The sequence below is a fragment of the Canis lupus genome, chromosome 4 (genome assembly GCF_003254725.2).
Source record: "Canis lupus dingo isolate Sandy chromosome 4, ASM325472v2, whole genome shotgun sequence".
NCBI lineage: Eukaryota > Metazoa > Chordata > Mammalia > Carnivora > Canidae > Canis > Canis lupus.
The window spans coordinates 87,361,154-87,388,570 of record NC_064246.1 but is presented as its reverse complement, the minus strand read 5'-3'; the positions used below and the strand labels follow the sequence as shown (position 1 = coordinate 87,388,570).

General features: G+C 45.1%; 1 protein-coding gene and 1 long non-coding RNA gene across 7 annotated transcripts in view; one reads left to right on the top strand and one right to left on the bottom strand.

Annotated features, from left to right (window-relative positions):
* The first annotated feature begins 266 nt into the window (after positions 1-266).
* On the top strand, positions 267-1,918 carry LOC112652773 (uncharacterized). Its single transcript, XR_007410455.1, has 2 exons — positions 267-1,045; positions 1,372-1,918. It is a non-coding gene; the product is annotated as an uncharacterized LOC112652773 (long non-coding RNA).
* Positions 1,659-27,417, bottom strand: part of RETREG1 (reticulophagy regulator 1) — a 120,821-nt gene continuing 95,062 nt past the window's right edge. For all 6 annotated transcript variants that reach the window (XM_025436385.3, XM_049109427.1, XM_049109428.1 and 3 more), the window contains 6 exons: positions 17,231-17,357; positions 14,410-14,494; positions 12,338-12,475; positions 11,471-11,535; positions 11,102-11,228; positions 1,659-8,378 (listed from right to left, as the gene is read on the bottom strand). In XM_025436385.3, the coding sequence (XP_025292170.1) occupies positions 7,885-8,378; positions 11,102-11,228; positions 11,471-11,535; positions 12,338-12,475; positions 14,410-14,494; positions 17,231-17,357 (1,036 nt within the window). In that variant the 3' untranslated portion in view covers positions 1,659-7,884. The remainder of the gene's footprint in view (positions 8,379-11,101; positions 11,229-11,470; positions 11,536-12,337; positions 12,476-14,409; positions 14,495-17,230; positions 17,358-27,417) is intronic.

Genomic DNA, 27,417 nt, shown 5'->3' with positions numbered 1-27,417 from the left:
CTGCGCCCCCTACCGCCCGCCCGGGCACCCCGCTTCCGGGGGTGCGGACACGCGGCTGAGATGGGCGCGGGCGGGGGCGGGGCGGGGGCCGATCAGCCCGACGCTGCGCTCACTCGCGGGGGCCGGGGGCCGGGGGGCGGCGGGCACGGGGGGCGTGGCCCCCGACTGCAGCCCCGCCCCCCGAGTTCAGGACCCGAACCTACTGAGCCACCCCGCGCTCCCCCACCCCCACCCCCGACCCAGGCGCCCCCGCAGCCGGCCACCGCCCCGCCAGGCGCCCCCGCACCCAGGTGCCCCATCACCCAGGCACCCCCCGCAAGCCAGGCGATCCCCCACCCAGGCGCCCCATCACCGAGGCGCCCCATCACCTAGGCGCCCCCCCAGTCAGGTGCCCCATCACCCAGGCACCCCATCAGCCAGGTGCCCCATCATCCAAGCACCCCCCACCCAGGTGCTCCATCACCCAGGCACCCCCCAAGCCAGGCGATCCCCCACCCAGGCGCCCCATCACCGAGGCGCCCCATCACCTAGGCACCCCCGAAGCCAGGTGCCCCCCAGTCAGGTGCCCCATCACCTAGGCACCCCATCACCCAAGCACCCCCTACCCAGGCGCCCCATCACCCAGGCCCCCCCCGACCCAGGCACCCCATCACCCAGGTGTCCCTCAGCCAGGCCCCCCCAAGCACCCCAGCTGATGTCCCCGCGTACCCCTTGGAGTGCTGGATCTCAGGGAAGCCGCCGTCCTGGCTCCCCAGACCATCTCCTTTCTACCGCCAGGCTGGACACCCCATCACCCAGGTGCCCCCGACGCTGGCGCCCGGACTGTTCAGTATTTGAAACGAACCTCTTACCGCAGAAGTTATCTGATGGGGATTTTTATTCCAGAAAACTTGGTTTTGAGATCATCAAAACCTTTTCAAGTTGCTCAGCCGGCCGGAGAAGAGGCCACCTCAAGAAATGTACGGACGACTAGCCATCGACGGGGAGAAACCAAACTGATGTGTATTTTCATGCTTTTCTAAAAAGTAAAGCCAAAGATGGCTGTGTAAGGAGATTTGGGTTTCTTTTACTTTTTTCTTATCCTCCTGTGGTTCTTCCAGCATCTCGTCATTCTTCATGTGTCATTTCCTTCCTGCCTCCTTCAGTCCGTTTTCACGAGCCCCCACTCCAGCGTCTGAACCCCTGGGAGTTCCACACCCTTTCCTTTCCCTCCTGCGGGGAGCCCGAGGTCTGCACACCCCAGGGCCCCGCTCGCCCCCACCCCCGGGGCCTCCTCTTCCCTAAGCCCTTCTTCCTCACAGGTCACTTTTCCCCATTGGGGATGGCTGCCTGATGCCCAGAGAATGCAGCTCCGGCTCCTTTGCCTTCCAGTAGCTCCCGTTCCCTGCCCCCGTGTGCCCAGTCTCCGGGGGGTGTTCCTGCCACACCCCAGCAGCTGACACGGGCCAAGTCTTGCACGACAGCCCGACTCTTCTGACACCGGCGACCTGGCGACAGCATCAGCTCCCCAGGTTGAGGACTCCGTCCCACAGGACTGCGCCCACGTGGACCCCGGGAGCAGGTCCAGGGCCACCCGTGCAGACCCACGGCCTCGAAGCCGCCTGCCCCCTGCAGTTTGACTGATTCGCAGAGTGGCTCACGAAACTCAGGAAACCCGGTGACTTACTAGAGGACTGGTTTATTAGAAAGGATATGAAGAGATACAGATGAACAGCCAGAGATGAAGACAAACACAGGGTGAGGTCCAGAAGGGTCCTAAATACAGGAGCTTCTGTCCCCGTGGAGCTTGGGTGCAGTCACCCACCTGGCACATGGATTTGTTCTGCTTCACTAACCGAAAAGCTCTGACCCCACCGTTGTGGGGTTTTATGGAGGTTTCCTTAGGTAGGCATGACTGATTAAATCTTTGGTGATTGAACTCAGCCTCCAGCTACTTTCTCCTCCCCACAGGTCGGTTCCCCTGGCAACCAGCTCTCATCCTTAGGCCATCTAAGGGGCTTTCCAAAAGTCATAATCAAAAACATAGTCATCCTCTCAACACTTAGGGGTTTTGTGAGCTCTACGCCAGGAATGGACAAAGACCAAAGGTATATTTATTATGAATCACATCATCACACTGTCCTTTAAAATACTCTTCTAATTCTAAATTAAGGAATCTTTACCCTCAAGGAGTTTCTTACAATTTGATAGGGATGATAAGAAATACACAATGAACACATTAAAGACTGGGTCACTTACAACAAAACATAAAGGGGCAATGGGATTTAGGATAGAAAAATCTCATCCGACTAGAGACCAGAAAAGTCTTCATTAAGAAGCTGACATTTCGGGATCCCTGGTGGCGCAGCAGTTTAGCGCCTGCCTTTGGCCCAGGGCAAAATCCTGGAGACCCAGGATCGAATCCCACGTCGGGCTCCTGGTGCATGGAGCCTGCTTCTCCCTCTGCCTATGTTTCTGCCTCTCTCTCTCTCTCTCTCTCTATCATAAATAAATAAAAAATTAAAAAAAAAAAAGCTGACATTTCAGATGGGTCCTGAAGGAGCGGGGAAACTGAAGACTTCATCTGCAAGTGGAGAAGGGAGGTGGAAAGTAGAAGAAATACTGTGAAGGGGCCAAACTAAGGGACATATTTAGGAAGAATGTTAGTCTAGTTTGCATTGAAGCATAGGATACAGGTAAAGAAGAGGAAATAGGATTAGAGAGGATTAAGGTATTGGGTAGAGGATTGAATTCCATACTTTGTTGTTCATTCTTCATTTGCTAAAACAGTAGGCACTCAAAATAAATGTTGCAGTTTACATGGGCATCAGGAACAGAAGTGGTCCTTGAGATCCAACAGCAGTACCTGGAATGGACTGGAAAAATACTTGAAAGGAGCAGGTCTGTAGCCAACAGCTCCTAGGTAAACGCAAGATGTTTGACCAAGGGACCTTGTGTTGAACTTCTCTGCCATATACTCAGAATATTATGTTAATGTGTCTAATTCCTGTTGACCGTACTATGAAAAAGGTTTCTTACCTAATTAATCGTTTTACTGAAGAATTTAAACTGAGACTGCCCATGTAAAAAATTTAGATTTGAAAATCTTAAAAATTAAAATTCTTTCTGGATACTGTGACACAGCCCTCAAGATCATTTAATTGCCAAACTAGTGAAGTTATGTTACACACTGTAAAAGTGATAGTATCAATGACGATGTGGTTCCTTTTCAATCCTGACAGATGTTGGGACATTGATTTTTGATAATTACAAAATTTAAAATAAGAGGAAATAAGTTCACCTCAAGTCAGCTGAGATACTAACATTGATATGTAGTGTTCTCTTGTGACAGGCTTACTACTTTCCACGTACCTATATTGCAGTAGCAACTTGGTTTTTAAAAGGAAAAACTTAAAAGGGTTGGATGGGATTACTTTTGGGGGATAACAAATAATATAAAAACTAACATTTAGTAAATGGTTTACAAGTTCTGTGAATTTGGTGTTCATTAAAAAATGTTAAGTAAAGAATTATGATTTTTAATAGACAATTGTAATACGTTTTACTACCTCTTGATTTTTGGGTGTCTAGATATGCAGAGTTTTCTGTTCTTAAATGAACAAAGAAGTGAGAATACCTGGTTATCACAGCATTTACAATAGTATAGATCAGCTGATTTCTGGATTCTTTGAAAAAAAAAAAAAACCTAAATATTCAGTCATTAATATTTAGTAAACTTCTGAACTATTTAAAATTATGATCATTCTTAATGTATCTAAAAAACAAAAAATTAGATAACATAATATACTAGAAAGAGAATATGCTCTGGGGACAAACTGGCTTTCCCCCTTACTAGCTATGTGACTTTGGAAAATTGATTTAACCCTGTCCTTCTGATATATGCTCTTACTGCTGCTTAATTGTAGAGTCATCAGGATTACACGTGATTGTAACTGTAACTGAGTATTTTCTATGTATTACACGAACAGTTGGCAAACTTTTCCTATAGATGGCATGATAGTAAATGTTTTGGCTTTGTTAGGCCTATGGTCCCTGCCACAATTATTCAACTTTTCTCTTTATATAAAAAGAGAAAATATAAAAGCAGCCATAGACAGTACATAAATGAGTGTGTCTATGTTCCAAAAAACCTTTATTTATGGATGAATTTTTAATTTCATATATTTTACACAAGTCATGAACTCTTCTGATTTTTTCCAACTATTTAAAAACCTTTAAAAAATCATTCTTAGCTGCTATTCCATATAAAAACAGCCGCAGGCCAGATTTGGCCCGTAAGCCATAGTTTGCCAAAGCCAGTCTTAGACACTGAATTACACACTATGGGATGCAGATGCTATAACTTAATTTTATAGATGAAGGAAACAGGTATAGATCTAATGTGAATGACTTGGAGCCTCCCAGCCAATGTTAGATCCATTAAAAATGGCTAGTTTAGAACCTCACACGTGGTCCAGAGTCAACTGAAAAAATAGACATTTTTGCAACACTTTTCATCTTTTTTATTCCACAGCATTTCCGGGATTATGAGGCCAATATACTGCTACTCCTACTGAAAGAACTTTAGAGTTTTCTTATAAGCAGGTACTTGTTGATTGACTTTGTTTTAATGTTTGAAAAGGTGGTTTAGTTGAAACACAGGTAGGAAAAAAAAAATCACTATCTCAGTTATATATAGCCTTTCCCCCCGCGAAAGTGCTTCAGATACTTTTTTCCATTCATTCTAAAAACATTCTTGTGTAAGAGAATAATTAGCTCCCTATTTTTTGTTTGGGGAACCCGAAGTGGTAGTTTGAGGATGTTATGTGGCTTTCACATTGTACCTTAAGGGGTCATAATATTAACATTAGAACTAGAACTGGTATTTATGGCATCCCATACTAACTTAACTGCTGCAGTGGAAATGGAGGAATAATACACAAAAATCTATTTCTGAGACTTTCTACCTTCATCATGATACAAATGACCTATGACAACTACAGTTTAATAAGGGTTTTCAGAATAATTTCCTATCTTGTAACTAATATAACTGAAGCAGTGTATAAAGAACTACATCAACCTAAATTATAAACAGAAAGGAAAATGTTTAAGTCACTTTTTTCTTAAATGTAGATTTGCTTCTTGCCTAAAATCAGCAGTATACTAGCATTTACTATTTTTTAAAAGCTGAAGAGTTGCACTTATTTCAAAGATAAGAGTGAGACGCTTAAATATGTTGAGGGTGTTTGCCAATTACAATTATAAATATTTCTTTTCCTAATAATCTATTACATGGGGGGAGTGGTTTAAAAATCACTTCTGAGATTTTTTAGAGTAAGGAAAAAGCAATGATGATTCAAAATGAGAATATAAACACGGCTGTAAGCCTGGATTGACTTTCCAAAGCAAGCTTGAACTTCTTGAGCTCTGCTTCATTGTTTCAGGTCAAAATGCATAATCAATGTATGCTATTTCCATTGTCTCATTTTGCTCAGCATTCTTTTGCAAAGCATTTTTTCTACAACTCCTTTACAATTAAAAAGAATCCATGTTTCACACTTTAATGAATGCATAAATTCTCACAGTAAGGGGTAAGTAGTCCCCACTGGGACTGGATCAATTATCGGGGTTTACTGTTACTATACCTTAAAATCAGAAATAGGATTATATACAGTACATCCACCAACACATTCACATACACACACACACACACACACACACACACACACACAACCCCACAGCACCCCTCTTTGTCTGAATTAGGAGTACTGTTACTGCATTGGGTACATCTGTAATGACATATGTTCTGGAATAAATAATGAAGTACATGTCTGGTTATGATGCTACTACCCATAGCAAGTTGGTATGTCTCCTCCAAAGTGTTAATAACACAATTTCCTACCCTAACTACCTCGCCATCCCCAAACCACTTTTAATTTATAGTTCATAATATTTGACCCTAGTTTTATTGTTTGTAACATCAACTCTAGAGTTTATCTTTCTGTAAGCTTGTCTAATGACTCTTAACACATTCTTTAGTTACATGGGTCACCTTCTTGTTTTCCCCTCCATGAAGAAATTGAAAAGACTGAAAACTTTTTGACTTCATGGCCAAGAACATTTTTTAAATACAGAAACATACACATAAAAAAAAAAAAAGAATCCTGGTGACAACTATTTTATAAATATGTGACTGTATTGTTCTTTATGTCCAGAAACTTGTATTGAATAGAATTCAGGTATATTCCTCCCTAACCCACACAGTTCATAGATCTAACACCAGGTTTTTGTACCAAAATGGGCAAGATAATGAAGGCACAGGCTCACTTTGTATCAGTAAAGGACATCAAACACAGTCATGAGGCACTAATGACATATAAGCATAGTCAGTCACAAAAAGCATGTGTTGAAAGTCCTCAATAATCTCCCTTTACATTTGGCAAAATTCAGTCTAGATATTTTAATACCTCAGAAAAAATAAATAAGAGATGCTACACTAAAACATCAGATTACCTATCATCTTTAGGAATAGAAGGAAAGGGATAAAATGAAGGGAAGGGACAACAGCTTTCCTATATTCTTGGATTATCTTTCCTTTCTCAGGGTCTCAGACGTCTGTATGCATCTGTAGAAATGCCAGCTGTACCTGAAGATTGAAGGGATTGTTGGTAGTTGGCTGGCATGGTCCCTCGACACTATTAAAAGTTTACATCACAAAAACAAACTTAGCTTGATTTCTGCGAAATCCTTTGTTAAAAGCCTATGTCAATTTGGTTATTTGAAGGTGATCTAAAAAGTTTTAAATAAAGGAAAAATATATTCTAGCTTCCCAGCAGAAACAGGTTCTATTTTTAGACTTTAGTAGCAAGTAAAGACGCCTTAAAGCCAAGCAAATTTCTCTCCCACAGGAGACGCGCTACAGACTACGGAAGCAGTCACTGTTTCTCTACTGCCGATGACAACATCACTCACAGAACATACCAGGCACGCGTTTCACAACTTGAAGAGACTTTGTCCATGACGTAATAGGAGAGATGACGATTTAACTTGGGTCTGAGCAAGCAGAACAGACCTGCACTTGACAACATCTCTGACAAGTACCTGACGGCCCAGCAACCAAACGCAGCCCAGTCTGTGTTTCCATCAAAACCCCTGTCTGTGCGATACACCATTACTTGCCTTCCAGGGGTAACACCACCGAGGGCAAGGCCAGAGCTGCCGTCCACGGAGCATGCCACTTACACAGGTAGGCCTAAGTCTATGACTGCAGAAACGACGTGGAAATGTATCAGCCTATCCAAAGTATTTAAATATATTTTTTAAATTATCCCTAGGAAATTAATTTTGATGATATTTCCCAAGTCCTTCGATTAAAGATACCGTGATAATTTTTGTTTTTTTTACATCAGAGTCTACCAGAATTTTTTAACTGTTTCCAAGTATCAGTAACAAAGGAGATGATACTGCTTCGTATTCACAACTAATGGTTAATATTTCAGTGAGTTACAATAAACTGTTTGCATGCTTGAAAAATTAATTGTAAAGAAAAAATAAGGAGTACTTATAAGAGGATCCCAATAATTTGGTGTTTTTCCTTTAAAAACAACCTCTAATATTCATGTCTGACACCACAGTATGTATATATATATATATGTATGTATATAAAGTTCATTTCCATGCTTATTACATAAAAATAACTATAGGAAATATCAGTATCAGCTGATATATATCCAATCAATTCACTGCAGAAGGAAAAATAAGAAAAAAATCTGAAGTAATCAGTAAAGCTCACAGTTCAAAAAAATTTTTTTTCTTTTTTTTTCTTTTTTTTTTTTTTTTTTTTTGCTTGTTTCAAATTTTTTTGGTAGTTTTCTCTGTGCTGTGTTGAACAAGTTGATTCCCAGACTAATGGCCTCCGAGTAGATTTGAAAGGAAGCCCGAAGACTTCTTATTTTGCTGTGCTTCTGCTTCTTGGTCTTGTGAGAGTCCCAACTCACTCTCAATTTGATCAAGCTCTGACTGGTCAAGTAGTTCAAAGTCATCACCTTCTTCAGTGTCTGTGTCGTCTCCTGGGCTGGGGGCAGCCTGAGAGAGTGCTTGCTGCGCGCCCTCTAACTGCTCCTTGATGGCAGCTGTCACTGCGGCCGTGATGGCGTCCCCAGCCAGGTTGCGCATCAGGTGAAAGGTTTGGTCACTGCTCAGAGGAAGGCTGAGACCAGCCGCCGACTGCCTCTCTCTGCTCGTTCTCACACCGCTGTCCAGCTGCTCCTTTCTTCTCCTTTGCTCAGTGGGCAAGCCAAGGCTGAATTCATCTTCATCATTTGTTCCCATGCCATTTTCTACAGATGGAAAATCGGAAAGGTCTCGAGAGAAAACTTCTTCGCTGGGTCGATCGAGATCTGTGGAATGTATCACACAAGTTCATGCTTGAGCACCATGATGAATTTGAAACAAAAGAACTGTCTGAAAGGAACTCTGATTGTAATCGGAACCCTCTAGGCAGGCTTGGCGGCCACTGGCCTCCCAGCAAATCAGCTTCGCCACAGGCTGGACCCCTTTCGAATGTGGGACACCGTCTCTCTACAAGGACACCAGGACCCCACGTCCCCGCTACGGCTTTAGTTTTCCTCTTAAGCACAAAACAGGGTATGTGATGACTTAACATCCAACCTGTCTAACGTTAGCTTGAGGCTTGACTGAAGTTTTTCTAAGTTTGTATTTAAATTCCAGTGAGTTAACAGAGTGTTAGCCTCAGGTGTTCACTCTAGTGATTCAGCGCTTGCAGACAACACCCCGAGCTCATCACACGCGCCCTCCTTCACCCCGTCGCCTAGTTCACCCAGCCCCACCACCTCCCCTCTGGAAACCGTGGGTCTATTCTCTGTTCAAGAGTCTGTTTCTTGGTCTCCCTCTCTCTTTCTTCCCCTTTGCTCATTTTTTTTTTTGCTTCTTAAATTCCACAGATGGATGAAATCATATGGTAATCAGCATAATACTTTCTAGCTTCATCCACATCATTGCAAATGGCAAGATTTCATTCTTTTTATGGCTGAGTAATATTCCAGTGTGTGTGTGTGTGTGTGTGTGTGTGTGTGTGTGTATAAACCTATATATAATAGGTTTAAATGTTCATTGTAAACAAAACTTTCATCCTGGCCCAGGGAGGGTATTAGCTGGAAGCCAGTGTGGATATGTATGATCAAAAAGTTTAAAAATATTTCAGTTGGAGGTTTTCATGGGTTCTGGTATAACAAACGGTATTATCCTGTCTCAGCATTTTCCTCCATGGAGGGCAATGTCTTAGCATCTGTAACCTATGTTTGTTTAATGCAAGGAATTAAAAGAAAATATTCACTGAGTGGGGCACTTGATGGGATGAGCACTGGGTGTTATTCTATATGTTGGCAAATTGAACACCAATAAAAAATAAATTCATAAAAAAATGTTAGAAACTACCACTGTTCTGTAAAAAAGTAACTTGTTTTAGATATATTTTGCACGTGCATAAAATGCTTTGCCTGTCATAAAAAAAAAGAAAGAAAATATTGCTCCTTCTGTTCCACATTCAACTTAAGAGCTCATAGAAGCACTTGGCTTCCTATAAATATCGCTGAAAATAACTATGCCCCGTTTACCAGATTTGTGTCCAGAATACATACAGGAACACTTTAAGATTTGGGACATTTAAAGGCAATGACAGGTTAGCAGGCAGACTGATTTCATTGTTATTCACTTTCCATAGAAAATCTTTCAGTACAACAGTTAACTCTTTAAAACAGTGACTTGAACTCTTCAATTTAATTAATACTTTCTAAGTGGGTTGGATTATTGATGCCCCTTTTGTTGTCTAAGTCTGAGATAGGATGCTTACGAACAAAGGGCTTATTATCCTTATCCTGATAATGTAGGGCTTGTACAGTTTGAGTGCTTTTTTTTTTAAAGTAGGCTCTAAGCCCAATGTGGGGCTTGAACTCACAACCCCATGATCAGGAGTCACATGCTCTGCCAACTGAGCCACTAGGTTGCTCCGTGAATGTTCTAATACATTTTAAAGGTGAGGACACAGGTCCACAGAAATTATGTCACCTGTTCAAGGCCATACAATTAGCTAAGGACAAAAGCAAGACTACACTTGGGTGTCCCAATCTCCAAGCCTGTTTTATTTCAAACATTGTACAGCCTCCCTCCTTCCTCTAGAAGAACGTATGTCCTTGCTTGTAAAAACACACATAAAACAATTCATAATCTTCCATTATAAGCTCATATTTTCAGTATATGGCTAAAATGACTTGAAATAATCCAATGAGACTAGCAAAAGTTGTTACTACACAAGATTGCTATTTCAAATTATGTTTATCCTAATTATTAAAAAAATAAATCTTTTTTAAAAGCCAACTTTGAAGAAAAACATGAGTGGAGTTAGCTTTGGATTTGGGGAACCTGTCCTCCACACTTCAATCCTCTTTAACGAGGACTAGCCCTGGATATATGGGATGAGTGCCTCTCTTTCCCCCATCCCGTCCACCGTTGCCATGAACAATAGACATTTGCCACCAGACACTTCAGACATTGTTTTCACTGTCAGCTACTTATTTGTTTTCCAAGTAAAGGCAGATTTGGATATGGACTGCCTTACATCTTTTTCTCATACTTTTAAAAAAGTAATAGCCTTTCAGATATGATTCATCTACCATAAAATTTGCCCTTTATCATTCAGTGGTTTTTAATATATTTACTATATTCACAAAGCTTTGGGGCAACCATCGCCACTACCTACTTCCAGAACATTCTCATCATTACAAAAAACCCACGCTCATTACCACTCACCATTCGTCTTCCCCCAAGCCCCTAGCAGCCACTAACCTACCCTCCGTCCCACGTGGATTTGCCTATTCCACGTGTTCATATAAATGGACTTATACAGTATGTGGACTTGTGTTTGGCTTCCTTCACTTAGCACAGTGTTTTCAAGGTTCATCCGGGTCATGGCATGTATCAGTACTTTGTTTTTAGAGCCAAGTGGTATTCCGCGGCATGGATATACCAGATTTTGTTGCTCCATTCAGCAGCTGACGTGTACTCCTAAGAACACAAATAAGAGTAAGCGGGAAGGTGAGCATACCATCAGAAGTGTCTGTCTGTGGAGTGTATCCTTCCGAAAGGTTGAAGGTCCCATTGTCAGTCCAGGAGACCTCGGATACGTCTGTGTCCGACACAGACAGCTCTTTGGCGGCAACCGTGAGGCTGATCTGTGGTGAGACGGAGAGAGCAGAGGCACATTTGAAACTTCTAACAGAAATCCTTTGCAGGCTCCATATAAATGCCCCCAAAACTGTTTTTTTTTTTTTTTTTTTTTTTTTTTTTTGAAACTGTTCAATCACCTTCGAGAAGCAGGAGGAGTCCATTAGGAAAAATCACTCAGCTTTAGGACATGAAAGTAAGTTTATAGTCAAACCACACAGGAACGAATTGAAAACGAAACAAAAAATACCTTAGGACAAAGAGCTGAAAGGTCTAATTCACTGTCATCTTTGTGACTTTTTTCTTTATCTGCTTCTGTTGAGAAAAAAATGTAGAGGCTTTCAGTTTCCTGGCCAGCTTAGACACAGTGTGTTTTATCCATTATACTGTGATATCCTGACCCCACATTCCTCACACTGTCCAGTGCTTCCATTTAACTAAATGCCACACATATCTGCAAACGTTTGATTTCCAAGGGAAATGGTCCATATCACTGATTCTAGTAGCGTGGGCCCGGAACCAGCAGCATCAGCACCGCTGATAGGAACTTTTTAGAAACGCAAATTCTCAGGTCCTACCCCCTACCCTACACCAACTGAATCAGAAACTCTGGGGCCCAGAATTCTATGCCTTAATAATCCCTCCAGGCCATTCTGATCTTGCTATAGTGTGAGAATCTATAAGGTCATAGGCCAAGTTAAATACTGAAAAATGATCACTTTGGCTTGTCCTCTGTTTCCTTTTCCTTCCCCTGTTCTCTTAATCCCCTCTTATGTGGCTCCCACACTCTTAGCCTCGTGTTTTTTTTTTTTTTTTGCAATAGTCCACCCCAAAATAAAACAAGTGAGACAAAGAAAATCATAGATATCAAGTATAAAATTATTGAATCCTTTTCTCCTTCCCCCGACAATTTGGATTAAAAAGTCAATTTCTTATATGTTTGAGAAAAGCATAAAATCCTAAATAGGCAAAGGCTACATTACTTTCAGGGGATTAGTGTCTATATATGTAATAAAAGCCTAAAATCACCTTGAGATATATTCAAGGTGATTTCATAATAAAGAGCCAGCTGACGTCTCCTTCCACGCGTGGAATTTAAAATTCAAACTTTACCTACCAGATCTCTTACGTTTCTTCTGATTAATATATTCTCCAATTCCAAAGTCTAGCTTCAGCAGAACTGACTTGATTTTGCTGTATATTTTTTGTCCGATATCATTACACTTAAACAGTGGACACAAAAATGCACACAGCACTGCAAAAATAAGAAGGGAGGAGTGTGGGTAAGAGGACCTTCCTTTCAAAAGGCTGCCTCTGAGTATTTCACAAAAAATATTTCCGTTCCCTTACTGACAAATACAAGTTCTTTCTTAGAGAGGTGCCTCTGTGAAATAAGTTCCTAATTTCTATTCTTCCTCCCGTAGCTAGAGCACTGCTTCCAGTCATTGTTTTTAAAGACCTGCCACCAAATCAACTTTCTCCCTTTCATGCTTTCCCGTCAACACTCACACAAAGATTACACACTTGCTTGACAACAGTCCTGGGTTAAAATCCGCACTCTACTTGTTTGTCGAATAAGCCTCTTCACTAGAGGAAAGTTATTCTCTCTTAGCCTCTCACCAGGAATATTGGGATGATCCTATGATATCCGGGGTTTCGTGAGGAATAAATGAGGCGAATGCAAACCCTGTGAATAATGCCTGGCCTGTGCCGGCCTCTCCCTGGCTCTCTCCTCCTTTACTTCCCCAACAAGGCAGATCAAGGGCTGATACTCTACGTGAGTTCCACCCGGGAGAATGGGTTTTCGCTTTGATCATCTGCCACGGGAGCTAGGCATCGGGAATAGTAAAGTGAAGACCGACAGAGCGAATGCGTTGTATTCCCTACTGTTTACTCCTTTGGTGTTGTTAGAAAAGGTGCCCATTTGCTTTTTAAATAGGAGCTGCAAACTCAAATATCACTAGAAACCAAGGAAGAATAGGTACATTTTAAAAGCTGGTGTTCAGAAACACAGGGAAATGGGAGCCTTAGTTGAGTCTCATCCCATCCTCAGGGTGGCAGCAGCAGACCAGGTTTTTCAGGAGAAGCTGGCCCGCTGTACTTTTTTGAATGGCACTTTGGAGCTGTATTTGACATACAATAAACTGCACACGTTTAAAGTATTACAATTTCATAAGTTTTGACATGTGCAAAGAACTAAGAAACCATTACCACAATGAAGGTAGTGAACATAGCCCTCACCCCCGAGAGGTTCCCCATCTTCCCATTCATCTCTCTCTTGCCTTCCCCTGCCCCGACCCACCTCATCCCTAGGCAACCATGGGTGTGCTTTGCCATTGGTTCAAGAGGAGTCTGAATTATGTATAGATGGAATCATACGCTCTATACTCTTCTTTACCTGGCTTTTCCCACTCGATCTAATTATTTGGAGATTGATCCGGATTGTTGCATACGCCAATTCTTTAGTGCTGAGCAGTCACTGTATGGATGGATATACTAGAGTTTGTTTCCTGGTACATTTATGGGTGCACATATGGATTGTGTTCTGGGTTTGGCTACTGCAGATAAAGGTGCTGTGAACATTTGCATGCAAGTGTTTGTGTAGATGTATACTTTCATTTCTCTTGGGTAAATAGATACTAGCCATGGGATAGGCGGGTCATAGATCGTTTTTAAGAAACTGCCCAACTGTTATCCAAAGTGTTTACACCATTCTACCTACCTACCTACCAACGGTATGTGGAAATTTCCAGTTGCCCTGTATCCTTGCTAATACTTGATATGGTCCGTATTTCTTAATTTTAGCCATCCTGGTGGGAGTGCAGTGATATCACATTATAGTTTTAATTATTTTTTGAGCCACAGAACACACACGAGGGCAAAAGTATTAGTGTGTTTGTGGGGGTGGGAAGTATAGCTTACTTATAGTTCTCCTGCCGTAATTTAAAATCAAATCAAAACACTTATAACCAACCCACCCTGCCTTTTGGCAGCTGTTCCTCCAACTTGAAAATACAAACATGTCTCTAGGAAAAGGAGAAACTTTGTACAGCAGGAAATTAAAGGATGACCAATGTGTTTTATAACCAAGAACTCATCCCTCCTCTTCCAAACTACGGAAGGTCCTGTGGACCATTAAGCAATACCATATGCATCACATAAATTAGCCAAATGTTCTACTATACTTACACAGCAGATAGCTGAGTATAACTCCAGGAATGTAACTTCCCAAGATTGTAAAAAATGTGCACACACTGCAGACCAGGAGACAAAACTAGAAATAATAGAAACAACATGTGACAGTTACAACCCCAAGACATTTTTGAGCACAGGATACACAAGTTTTGTCTATATGTGATCTATCACGTTACGGTAAATGTTTTTCAAACAGTGTTCTTTTGTACTTGGTCCTAATGGCTGCTGTGTTCAGCTGGCCTCAGCCCACTTTAACACTTAATGAAAAATCATTTTAAGGTTCCAGAAGCTAATTTCTGGCACAGAGAACATCTCCCATTAATCATGCCTGTGGCTGTATGACTGCCAGATGCAAGAGAACTGAAGCGTCATATGTCCCCAGAAACTTTTTTTACTCAGGATCAGTTGCTGAAAATAATGCAGCCTGGTAAATAACCTGCAAGTTCAAAGTAATTCTATAAACCCATCAAGATTCATAAACACAGCAAAGCAAAAATCTGAGGCATTTGTATGAATATAACAGCGATCTGCATAGCTGATAAGCTGTTAGGATGAATCCACTGGCCATTACTATCCTCCTTCCTAACCACATCCATCCCTCAAATTGATCCCACTTCTAGGTCACTTAGAAAGCAACTGGAAATGAAATGAAATTCCCAAAGTGAAATGTGCATATTTTCCTACTGCCAGTTGTGACCAAAAAAAAAAAAAAAAAAAAAAAAAAATCTTGGTTGTTTCAACAAATTTAAACATCATGACAAAAAAATCTCCCATAAAGCCTTCACTTGTTTTCCACACCCCAGTCTTAAACTATCCTTCTTCTTTTGATTTATCTTTATATGATGGTATTAAATCGGCAAGTAAAGAGAATTCCTTATTCCTTAAGGGAATTTCAAAAAGACATATGAAAAAAGAATATATAACTCTGATCAGGGATCCCTGGGTGGCGCAGCGGTTTGGCGCCTGCCTTTGGCCCAGGGCGCGATCCTGAAGATTCAGGATCGAATCCCACGTCGGGCTCCCGGTGCATGGAGCCTGCTTCTCCCTCTGCCTGTGTCTCTGCCTCTCTCTCTCACTGTGTGCCTATCATAAGTAAATAAAAAGTAAAAAAATAAAAAAAAAATATAACTCTGATCAGTAACTGATTAACACCATCAGATTAACTTTGGTTTTCCATTCTTTGGCACAGGATTAATAAGTTAACTGATCAAAAGGAGAACAGATGAACTTATGGAACAAAGTTAAGAGCTGTTTCTGAAAAAGCAGAGGCCCTTGACGAATATGCAATTCTAATAGCAAAATGGAAGAGGAAAGACCATAAGCATTGAAAGAATAAGTCTAGGAAAGCATTACAACGTCCAGAATTCAGTTTCACAAAGAGATTTCCATACTATCCACTAAATTTGTAACATCATCACCTTAAGCCAGTCGACCTGGAGTACATTAATGCAATCCAATGCAGAAGTTTTAAATTCAGAATCTCCTAAAAATGTGTTTTGATCATTTCAGTAAAATAGGCATCAAAAATGCAACTCTCCCTCTCCACCATATGGATATCTAGTCTAAGAATTAACTTCAGTGATTTTTTTAAAAAAATCCATACATATGCAACGTTGCCCCTTTAATAATGCTCAAAATGTGCCCAAGCATAGTTTTATTTTTCAATACTACTGAAGTTAAGAGACACATGTACATGGTACAACCAGAGGGATTTTAAATGTCGATATTCCTAGGCTCTTCCTTCCAACTGCAGGCGGAGGTTCAAGAATCTTGAACCCAACAATACTGGAAGGGGAAGCGTCCGTTGCTGGCTCTGCCCTTAAACCCATGTTCTCACGATCACAGCTGTAGCTGCCTCTGCACACCAAGTCCTCCAAGGATGTGCACCGTGCAATCCCTCCCAAACCACATTTGATCCTTCTCCTCAGGGGTTTTCATTTTAACTGGGAAAACACTCGTTCCAGTTATATAAAGACTGTGAGGATCTTTGCCAAAGGTTTTCTTTCTTAAATAAATCATATAGGAATCTCTACTTTCTAGACTGAAAGACTCCATTATCTCCAAAGGCACCCTCAGAAGGACTCTGTCTCCTCTCCCTTCGACTGCAGAACCGGCCTAAATGATATAAACTGAAATTCTTTTTTCTATTGGATTATAATTGACATACATTGTTATAGGAGTTTCGGGTGTACCCCACAGCAGCCTGACATTTACACACATTATGGATGATGACAAATCTAGTTCCCATCTGTCATCTCTGTACTTACTACAATACTATGGATGACATTCCCTAAGTTGGACCTTACATCCCAATGACTTATTTATTTTTTTAAACTGAAGTACAGTTGACCTATCACATGACTTTCAGGTGTATGACATAACGGTGACTTCCATGACTGGAAGCTTGTACTTCTTAACCCCTGTTGCCAGTTTTGCCCATTGCTCTGCCCCTCTTCTCTCTGGCAACCACCAGTTTGCTCTCTACATTTACATGTCTGTTTTTAAACTGAAATTCTTAGTAATTTTTTCTCCTAAGTCTGGCTGATAAGATCAATCACCATTTTTGTTAATGAGTTAGATAAACATGTATAAAACAGAAGACAACTTTAAAAAAGAAGTTTGAGGATTTTCTAATGCTAACACACTCATATTTCTGAATTTTGCTAATATCAGCTTTTATGGCAAGTGTTCCTAGTATTTTATATCTAGTATTGGAGAACCCTTATAAGCTGATAAACTAGGTTAACTCATTGGTTTCCAATTTATTGCACGTTCTAAAGCACACACAGTAATCCTCCCATGCTGGAAAACTTGCCTTGCCCGGGCTCTGCTGTTTAAAAAGAGACATTTCTTGCAGAAATAGGCTGAAATTCATCCATGATTCTGCAATACAGTGGCTGAACCTGGGTCTTTCATCTGGTTTGGAATTGACAACTTCCCAGCTAAAGAGACAAAAAGAAAACAAGAAATTTTAGCTGCCTTTTATGATTCATTCAACATTCGTTGTTTCAGCAAATATTTATTGAGCACCTGCTACTGGTCACGCTCTCTGGAAAAGCCCTGAGAATTGAACAAGCCAGGTATCTGCCCAATGAAGCTCATATGCCAAGAGAAGAGATTCAAGCTAAACAATTTCTTACACAAATCCCCCATTACGACGACGGTGAAGTATAGGGTGGGGGCTTTGAGAGATCTCTGAAGAAGCCCCTTTTATGATGAACTCTGGATTAGCAGCAGTCTATCACAGGGCTTGAAAGAGTTCCACATAGAACAATGTACAACATGTGCAGAGGGCCTGGGGCCAGAAGGAGCTACCGGCGCTACTGAATCGAGCCCCACATGTGGCTCCACAGGGACAGAGTCGGCCAGAAGAGGAAGGCTGCATAAAGCCTGGAAGGTAGGATGGGACCTAATCATAGGGGCCTGGGGGCACTTGTTAGGAACGTTGGAAACCTCAAGGATAGGGAAGCCACAGTGCTTTTAGAGGAATCTCGGTGCCGATCTTCTAATCGTCATCATCATCAACAGCAATGCTTCTCAATATACATTATGGTCCATTAGCTCAATAGAAAACTATTTGTTAAACTCAACAGGGTCTCAAAGTTCCTCGTATTTTTCTAATGGATCCTCTCCCAACCGTCATCATAGAATGCACTGAATGTGATACGTGGGTCAGGCATGTGCTCTGGGCCCCTGCCCTCATTTTCCCACAGGAACCTCAGTAAGCTAAAACCAGTAACAGCCTCTCCAGGAAGAAGACATGCAGACACAGGGCATTCCCTAAAATCACCATCACAGCAAGTTCAGCCCACTCTTGCAATACTAACTCATCACCAGAATATACCAGTTGAAACAAGCTCTGTCAAGGGCCCTCAAATCCATTCATTTCATAGATAAGTGGTATGTGGAAGGCACTGCCATAGAGCTAAGGATAAGGCAATAAATGAACGTTGCCAGTACAAGACAAAGATTATTAGTGAACTGTCAGCTCACATTAGTGAGCTGCAACTGCAAGGGAATCAGAGTGAGATGATCTCTGGATTCAAATCCAGTAGTCCTAAAACAAATCAAAGCTACCTTGACCCCTAGATGCTCAACTCCCCAGAGACTATGTACACGTGGTTCGAATTTTTTTTTTTTAAGATTTAACTATAACTTAAAATTATATTTAAAAAGGAAATTTAATGAAGTAATCTACAAATTTCAATTGATTTATTTGAGAGAGCGTGGGGGTGGGGAGAGAGAGAACGCAGGCCGACTCCACACTGAGCAGAGCGCCCGTCGTGGGGCTCAATCCCATGACTCTAAGATCACAACACGGGCCGAACCAAGTCAGATGCTTAACCGACTCTGCCACCCAGGCGCCCCTATTTCTTTCTAATATACTTTGAACACTAAGGCAATTTGTAGATTAGATAATTAAATACCCTTTTTAAATACAATTTTAAGTTACATTTAAGTGAATCCAATAGCATTAAAAAAGGGAAAAACAACAATTTCATGTTCCTTCCTCTTTATTCTATCAGAGTCAAATGCTCTCGCCGAGTCACTGGCCTACCAGTTCTCCAGGTAGATGCAATCCCATGAGGTAGACACTTGTGAATGAGTATCCTAAGAAATGAACTTTTGGGGACGCTTAGCTGTCGGACAGTGGTTTATGTACCCATGAACTCTACCCCTCTCTTGAATCGCTGAGCAAGCCAGTTTCCATTGGCGACCAAATTTAGCACTAGCTTTTGCCTACCTTATGAACGACTGCAGACCTACCAGAGGAAACACTAAGTGCATGGATAGAAGCCACTCTCTGTAACAAAATCTCGCCAGTATGTCTGCTTAATGGGAAAAGATTTTGTACAGGAGGCTGAAAACCGCAGGGGAGCAAAGGAAATAATACGATCATTAAAGTGTAGCCTTTAAAAAAATGTATTTATTTGAGAGAAAGAGCGTGCGCATAAGTGGGGAGAGGGGCAGAGGGAGAAGGAGAAGCGGGTTCCCTGCTGAGCGGGGCGCCCCACATGCAGCTCGATCCCAGGACCCTGAGAGCATGACCTGAGCCGAAGGCAGACACTTCACTAACGGAGCCACCTGGGAGCCCTGTGGCCTCCTTCCTGAGGACTTACTGCAAATTGACTAGGCTAGGCCACTGTTCATTTACTGGGGCCATACAGTGGACATAAATACGGACTTTAATGTCTGCTCTCTCTGCATATTTAATAGTATATTTAAGGATTTGGTTGAACAGTCTGGCAAATGCAATTCTAACAAATCAATGAAAAACTTCCTATGGAATGCTTTATCATTCTCTCAGCGATTCAAATGGAATGAATGAACATTTCATATTTTGAAACAAATTTAGGAGTATTTTCAAGAGGACAATGAACAGATAAAGTGAGTTGTGTCCAGGCCATGAAAGATGAAATGGCAGGGGAAATGAATGAACTCCGTGACTGTATGTGACCCTCAGAATCAAAATACCGAAAGACAAAGATCACAGAGTACGGACACTATGACTTCATTTACATGAAGCTCAAAGTCATGCTAAGCCGACAAACTGTTTAGGCAAGGAAATGATTTCAAAAAAAGCAACATCAACAAACCAACCACCACCACCAAGCTCCAGGACAGGGGTGGGGTGGGGGTATGTAGGGAATGTGACCAGCGAGGCCTATGGGAGCCTCCTGAGTCCTGGTCACGTTCTAGCTCTTGACTTAGATGATGGACACGTGCAAACCGACTTACTACTGTTCTTAAAGCTACACACGGATACACACATATGGCCTTTATTTAAACATCTGAGGGCTGCCTCAGTAGCTCGGGCGGTTGAGCGTCTGCTTTCGGCTCAATCAGGATTCCAGGGTCCTGGGATTCAGCCCCGCTTGGGGCTCCCTGCTCAGCAGGGAGTCCGCTTCTCCTTCTGCCCCTCCCCACACATTCTCTCAGCCTCTCTCGAATTAATAAAATCTTTTTTAAAAATCAATTAAATAAAAAATAAAAATTCCTGGGACGCCTGGGTGGCTCAGCAGTTGAACATCTGCCCATGGCATGGCCCCGGGGTCCCGGGATCGAGTCTCACATTGGGCTCTCCTTACGGAGCCTGCTTCTCCCTCTGCCTGTGTCTCTGCCTCTCTCTCTCTGTGTCTCATGAATGAATAAATTTTTAGTTTAAAAAAATAAAAATAAAAATTTGTTATGATACATGTATGATCATGCTTTTCATTTAATAACATTCTCAATGAGTCTATCTCACTTCACGTTCTATATACAAATGTTAAGTTTTTTGCCTCAGTTTATTTGTGAAGCAAACAGTATTTCTGAGAGCTAAACCATGAAACACAGTTTTTAAAATAAGCTATACCATATAGAGAGATGCTGAAACCTTGTCCTAATACTACCTTTAGGATTCCTATCTCAGAACTTATACATATTTGTATACATACTTCACTATTCTAGTAAGTAAATGCCCTAAAATCAGCAAGGAGCCTAGTCTAATACTAAATCATCTAAAATTGCCTAAATTATAACGTCATGGTGAAGTCTTCATACAATTTAAGGTGCTTAATACATATCACAATGAATTAACCAAAACGTTTGTTTTACATTGAAGGACCACCTATTTTCATAGTGGGATTAAGTGGCTATGAAGAAACCTCAGTATCTATCCATCCTTATTCATTTATTCAATAAAAAGTCATCAAGTTCCCCCTTTGTGTCTCATATTATACCCAGTGTGTTTACTGTTGTTATTTCAAACCAGCACAAACTGAATACCTGTAGCACAGTCCCTCTCTGTCTACAGACACCACCACTTGGTGGGAAGAAGAAACAAGAGGATATTCACCTTGTGAATATTTCCCATGTCATACAAGGACGTTCTTATTTATACTAAATTCCTCCCCTTCAGAAGAAGCCTTATGTGACAGTATCTTAGGACAATAACTTCTATGGTTACTTATACTAACACCATAACCTTAAGTAATTCTAATTGATATTTGAATTATTGTCACAACCACAAACAGAAACGAGGAATCCATTGTGTAGAACATGAAAATATCTAACCAAATGAGATTTGGAAAGAATAGCAAATGTTTAAAAAGAATAGTAAATGTTTTTGAGAAAAAAATGCATACATTGTGCTGAATAAATTTAGTGGAAATATGAAGAAGTCTGAGTCTAAAGCAAAGCAGAGAGCCCACTCTACACCTCTTTAAATGAAACGTGGATCCAGGGCATCTGGGTGGTGTAGTTGGTTAAGCATCAAATTCTTGGTTTCAGCTCAGGTGGTGAACTCAGGGTCGGGAGTTCGAGCCCCGTGTTGAGCGTCTCACTCGGAGTGAGTCTGCCTGAGATTCTCTCTCTCCCTCCTCCCCCCCATGCTCTTGCATGTGCTCGCCTCTCTCTAAAATAAATAAATAAATCTTAAAAATCAAAAATCAAAACACGAAACAGAAGAGTCACTCTCTGGGAGCTTCATGATCATTTTAACCTGTCCAGCGAGTTAATTCTGAGTCCCCCTAGAACATACAGCTCTCCAGTCTTCCACTGTATACAGTCTACCATTACAGAGTCACGCAGCATACATAACTGAATAGTATCTAATACAGTTGTGGACTTTGGAATAAAATACGACATTTGATACCAACTTTTCAGTCTTATTTTGTAGATGAAGAAAGTGAAACCCAAGTTTGTTCATAGACCTGAGGCCAAGACTCCTGGTTTCCAGTCATCCTGTTGTCTAACACACGCGCCCTCTTCAAAGAATGGATAAATCCAATGAGCTCCTTTGATGAGACTTTAGATAATTTATGACAAGAAAGAACGCTCCATGTTCCTTCTCCTTTCCAGAGCCGGGAGCAGTGAGGTGTGACTGACCAACACCAACGTGGCATCATGAGGACCCACCCTTCCCAGGAAAAAAGGCTGCGCCCACAGCATCTGAATACTCGGCACAAACTAAGGTCTGCCTCGTGGCTGGCTGAGGTTTTAGCACAGGTGACATGCACACAGCCACGGCGCTGCTCGCTGGGGGCCTCTCGGCCTTCCTGGAGGGCCCGTCTGGAGAACGCATAACCAGAGACGGGATCCCTGTGAACACCGCACGATGCTGGGGAAACCGGCCTTTCTCACGGCGTGTGGCGTCCTCCCAGCATCGCTGGCGCGGATCAGCACGCACCGTGAGGCCCAACTAATGTAAGAGGAGGCTTACGGGACGTCTGAGTGTAAGTCTTCTACGATGGAAGCTCGTCCGACGGCGAAAATCCCCGACGGCTTCAGTGTAATGTTCCAGGGTTCATGTCCTTCCTCTTCAGTCTCAGAGAGAACGTGCGTTTTCCGGGGAGGTTCTGTGGTCCCTCGTCCCCACCCTACCCCGCACCCGGCTTTGCTCCAGCTTTGTCTGTCCCTCGCCCTCACGAAGGAGGGAGCCTCGGTGCACTCCAGCCACAGGTAAGGGCCAGTTAAGAGTCGCTCCCTCACGACCCACCCAGCGTTATCACCGCCTTCTCACACTCCTGGTGAATGCAGTTCAAGCTCACGACTCCCGGCCCCTCCCCCCCGGCTCTCCGAAGGGCTCCCCCCGGGATTGCACACGTGCGGTGCTTTCGAGAAAAAGCCACCAGAACTAAGGCCTTGCAGATCCCATTCAGTTACCATCTTCTTCTTAACAAAAGCTAAGGGACAGACTTTTAGCAAGGGACCCTCTGCATGGTCAGGGTCAGCAGTTATTCCCTTGTCAGGAGCTGCAGAAGGTGAGGTTTCACCTGCCGGTGACAGTCGGAGGGGAATAAAAATGAGGAAGATGGTTCCTCAGACAAGCAGCCTCACTTTATCACAGAAGGGAGCCGAGGCTTCCACGTGGGCTTGGAAACCAACCTCCCTCCTTCCTGCGTCCTTACCCGTTAGAATACCATTAAGTGCACACATTGGTGACCTGGCCAAACCAGCCCGTTGGGCCGTTCCCGAATCGAGTGTGTGTGAACCCCCCGCCCGGTGCTCGAACTGCAGCCTTCTGGGCCTCACCCCACAGACTCCGACAGGGGAGGCCGGCGGGAAGGCCCAGCACCCGGCCCTTTCAGTGACGGTCCCAAGTGACTGGGAGGCAGGTGTTTCTTACCCAGAGAGTCACTGCAAGGAGTCACCTGGGAGAAGCCGCTAGAGCTCCTGACTCAAAAACAGAGACAAGAGGTGAACCGGCGTCAGGGAAGATGATACATCAGGGATTCATCTGCCCTCCATCGGAAACAACAAGATGGGAAGGAACGGAGTGGGGGAGGGAGAGGGGGGACAGAGAGAGGAAGACTGAAAGAACGAACACATGAACGCAGACGAATACACAGAACAACGATTTTCAAGATCCTGGGCCAGGAAGGATGTTTATCCGGGCAGATGGAGCGTCGGTGGGCCCGTCGTCTGCGGTGTGCAGGCCGCAGCCCAGGGAGGGCAGCTCGCTGCACCAGGGCCCGCCTGGGCTGGGGCACAGAACTCAAGGTCCCAACCGAAGCTACGGCAGCTGGAGACGCAGGGGAGCGTGCGGGAGCCGAGCCTGCAGAGAGAAGCCAGCCTGGAGCTGGGGACCCGTCCCGTCGAGGCCACAGCGCACAGGCCTCCACCCGGGGCCAGGACCGAGGCCAGGACCAAGCCATCCGAGGGACCCCGAGGTTGAAAACGACGCCCGGTGTCACCAGCAGGGAGCCTGCCTCTCTCTCTGTGTCTCTCAGAAATAAGTACATAACATCCTAAGAAAACTATTGTGTACCTTCTCTCTTTGCAAAACATATCAATAAAAAATGTCTGAATTTTATATTGAAAGTCCAATTTGTCTCTGTCCAGTTCAGCGGCCACAGAGATGAAGTGTGAAGGCAGCGAGCTTCAGAAGGCAGCACACGGTATGCTCCGCAGGGGGTTCTGGAAGACTGGAAATGTGACTCTCCCGTGCTCTTTAAAAATAGATGGTGATTCAGTAAGAGCTCGTGCTAGCAGCCGGCCTCGTCCCTCTCACCCAGAGTCTTTGAGCACCAGGAAATATGATGCGGGATAAATGAATCTTGGCAGAGCGCTAGTAGCCTCTCTGTACCGCGGCCCTCCCGTTCACGTCCATAAACCGGCACCGAGTAGAGAATGTGCTTCAGGCACCGGGCTCCCGGGCAGGGGCGCGTGGTGGGGGGGGAGAGGGGCTCCCGGGGCAGGGGTGGGTGGGGGTGGGGCAGCTCCCAGGGCAGGGGCGCAGGAGGGCTCCCGGGGCAAGGGCGCACAGGGGGCTCTTGGGGCAGGGGCACACGGAGGGGCTCCCGGGGCAAGGGCTCCGGGGCAGGGGCTCAGGGGGGCTCCCGGGGCGGGGACACGCAGTGCAGCGGCAGGGAGGCTGTGGAAGCCACAGGTGCCCCCCCACCGCGGGTGTAAACCTCCCACAGGGCAGCTCGGGTTCCAGGGGAGGGGATCGCGAGTGAGGCAGGCGGCCTGGCATCCTCTGTGCCCCGGCTGCTCCACGCGGTGCCAACCAGGCCCGGCTCGCAGCCCCGCGCCTGTGCACCTGCCCCGTCAGCGCCGCACCTGCCAGGCAGGGACCGAGCCACCTCCGGGTCACCCAAGGGAAGGCGGGGTGGCGGGAGCCGCCGCTGGCAGCCTCGGCACCTCCTCAGTCTCTTGGGGCTGCCACCGCCAACTACTGAGTTCAGGCCTGTAGGGCCGCCGACCCACTAGACTCCTAGAGGCGTTGGCGGGAGGCTCGGTGCTGGGCGCTCAGGAGCGCGACCCGGGAGCAGGGGCTCGGAGTCCGTGCAGCGGGAAGAGCCTTCAAGGCTGAAACATCTGAGGGGCTTAGTGGTTATTTAGGGGCACCTGCAGGATTCTTGTTGACTTATCCAAGTGTTTCTGGACGTCGCAAATCAGCGATAATCACCATGTATTCCCTCAGACATATAAACATCTGCAAAATAACAGATAAAAAGCCCTAAACAGGGACATCTGGGGGGGCTCAGTGGTTGAGTGACCTTTGGCTCACGGCATGACCCCCAGGGTCCCGGGATCCAGTCCCGCATCGGGCTCCCTGCATGGAGCCTGCTTCTCCCTCTGCCTGTGTCTCTGCCTGTCTCTCATGAATAAATACATAAAATCTTAAAAAAAAAAAGTCCTAAAAATTTGGAGACCAACTTTCATATATATGGAATAGCTCCAACTTTCTTCCTTGCAAATGGAGAGTTGAACTGCCTTCATAATTAGGGAATTATGATAAATAGGTCCCATTAATTCCAAGAAACATTCTAAACTGAAAATCAGTATTTTGAGTAAAATTCCTTCTGGCAAGACTTAGGACCCAATGTTTGACTTCTCCATGGGGATCCCTTCCTGCGCCATCCTGGTGTCTGTGGACATGCGCCCGTGGGACGTGTAGTTCTCAGCGTTCTCAGTCTCGTGCCAACTTTTCTTTTTTTTTCTTTTTAAAGATTTTACTTATTCATGAGATACACAGAGGCAGAGACAGAAGCAGAGGGAGTAGTTGGCTCAATGCAGAGAGGCCGTATGCGGGACTCGAACCCTGGGACCACAGGATCATGCCCTGAGCCGAAGGCAGATGCCCAACCGCTGAGCCACCCAGGCATCCCTCGTGCCAACTTTTCAACAGTCGACCCCGCGGCCCGAGCACGAAGCACTCGAGTCCCACGAGCAGCGTGGAACAAGCACCCACTAGCGACAGGCGGGAGGTGAGTCGCCTTCCAGCCCTGACCACAAAGATCGCTGCCGTCCTGACCCCCAACGGAAGAAGGGCCTGGTCTTTTCATCCCTATGGGACGGAGGCCGGCTGGAAGTCCAGAAGCGTTCCTCGGGGGAACCGGAAATTGTGACTAGCAGGCAAGTTTGAGGATTCGGAGGTCGGCCCTCCTGTGGCGGCGACGACACCCACAGACCCCACCCAGAAGCACAGAGGCCGCAGTCTAGACTACACGTCCCCCCGTGCCCTTCGGCTCTGGCCCAGGCACAGGACACCGACGTCCCTGTGACAACCCAGAGCTTCCTTCCTGCACGCGACCACGGTCACCCGCAGCGCGGCCCCTGATTCTGTGCCCGGGCGCGGGGCCTGAATCCGCACACACAGGCCGAACCCCCGAATGACCAGGTTCCCGCCGGCCGCTCCCACCATGAGGCCCAGGAAAACCCACCTGCCGGGAGGGTCCGTGCCGGCCCCGCGGCCCAGCGCACACCCCGCCACGTGGCAACCCCCAGGGGCGTCACTGGGACGCTCCCTCAAGCGTGGGCCGCTGGCTACAGGCCACACGCCCGCCCCAGGCCGCGAACAGGCCGCACCACCGCCACGCTCACGGACGAGCTGGCCCCCGGTGACATCAGGGCCTCCGGCGGGGAACAGGCCCTTAGCAAGCGGATCATCCTCCGCAGCTGTGGGAGAAGCAAGCTCGCCACGACGTCTGAACGCTCGCTGCACCTGCCATCCGCTCCCCCCAAAGCAGGTTCCGATGAGAAGCTACGGGTGAGCAGTGCGGGCCGCACAGTCCATCCGCACGGCGCAGGGCCCGGGCAGCAGGTGTGCAGGGCCCAACCAGGGCGAGGCTGGGCCGCCCGGCGCGCAGTCGGCTAGGCGTGGGACTCGAGGTCAGCTCAGGTCCTGATCGCGGGGTCCTGGGATCAAGCCCTGCACGGGCTCCCTGCTCATGGGGCGGTCTGCTGCTCCCCCCACCCGCCTCTTTCCCCACTTGTGCTCTCTCTAAATCCTTAAGAAAAGAAATAAAGAGGGCGGTGGAGGTCACCTTCCTGACGTGCTGCAGGATCTGGAAAGAACATCTGTGAAGCAAAGGGATGTGCAAGAGAAAGTGGAGGTGGCTCTGGTGCATGAGCCGCGTCATCGCCTAGGGGTGGGGGGGGGCAGGGGCTGACAGCAGGCAGTGAGGACAAGCCCCAAAGAGGCCACCTCTCCTACCCATAGCTTCTCTAGGAAAACACAAGCATAAAACCTGTCTGAGGGCAGCCCGGGTGGCTCAGTGGTGGGACACCTGC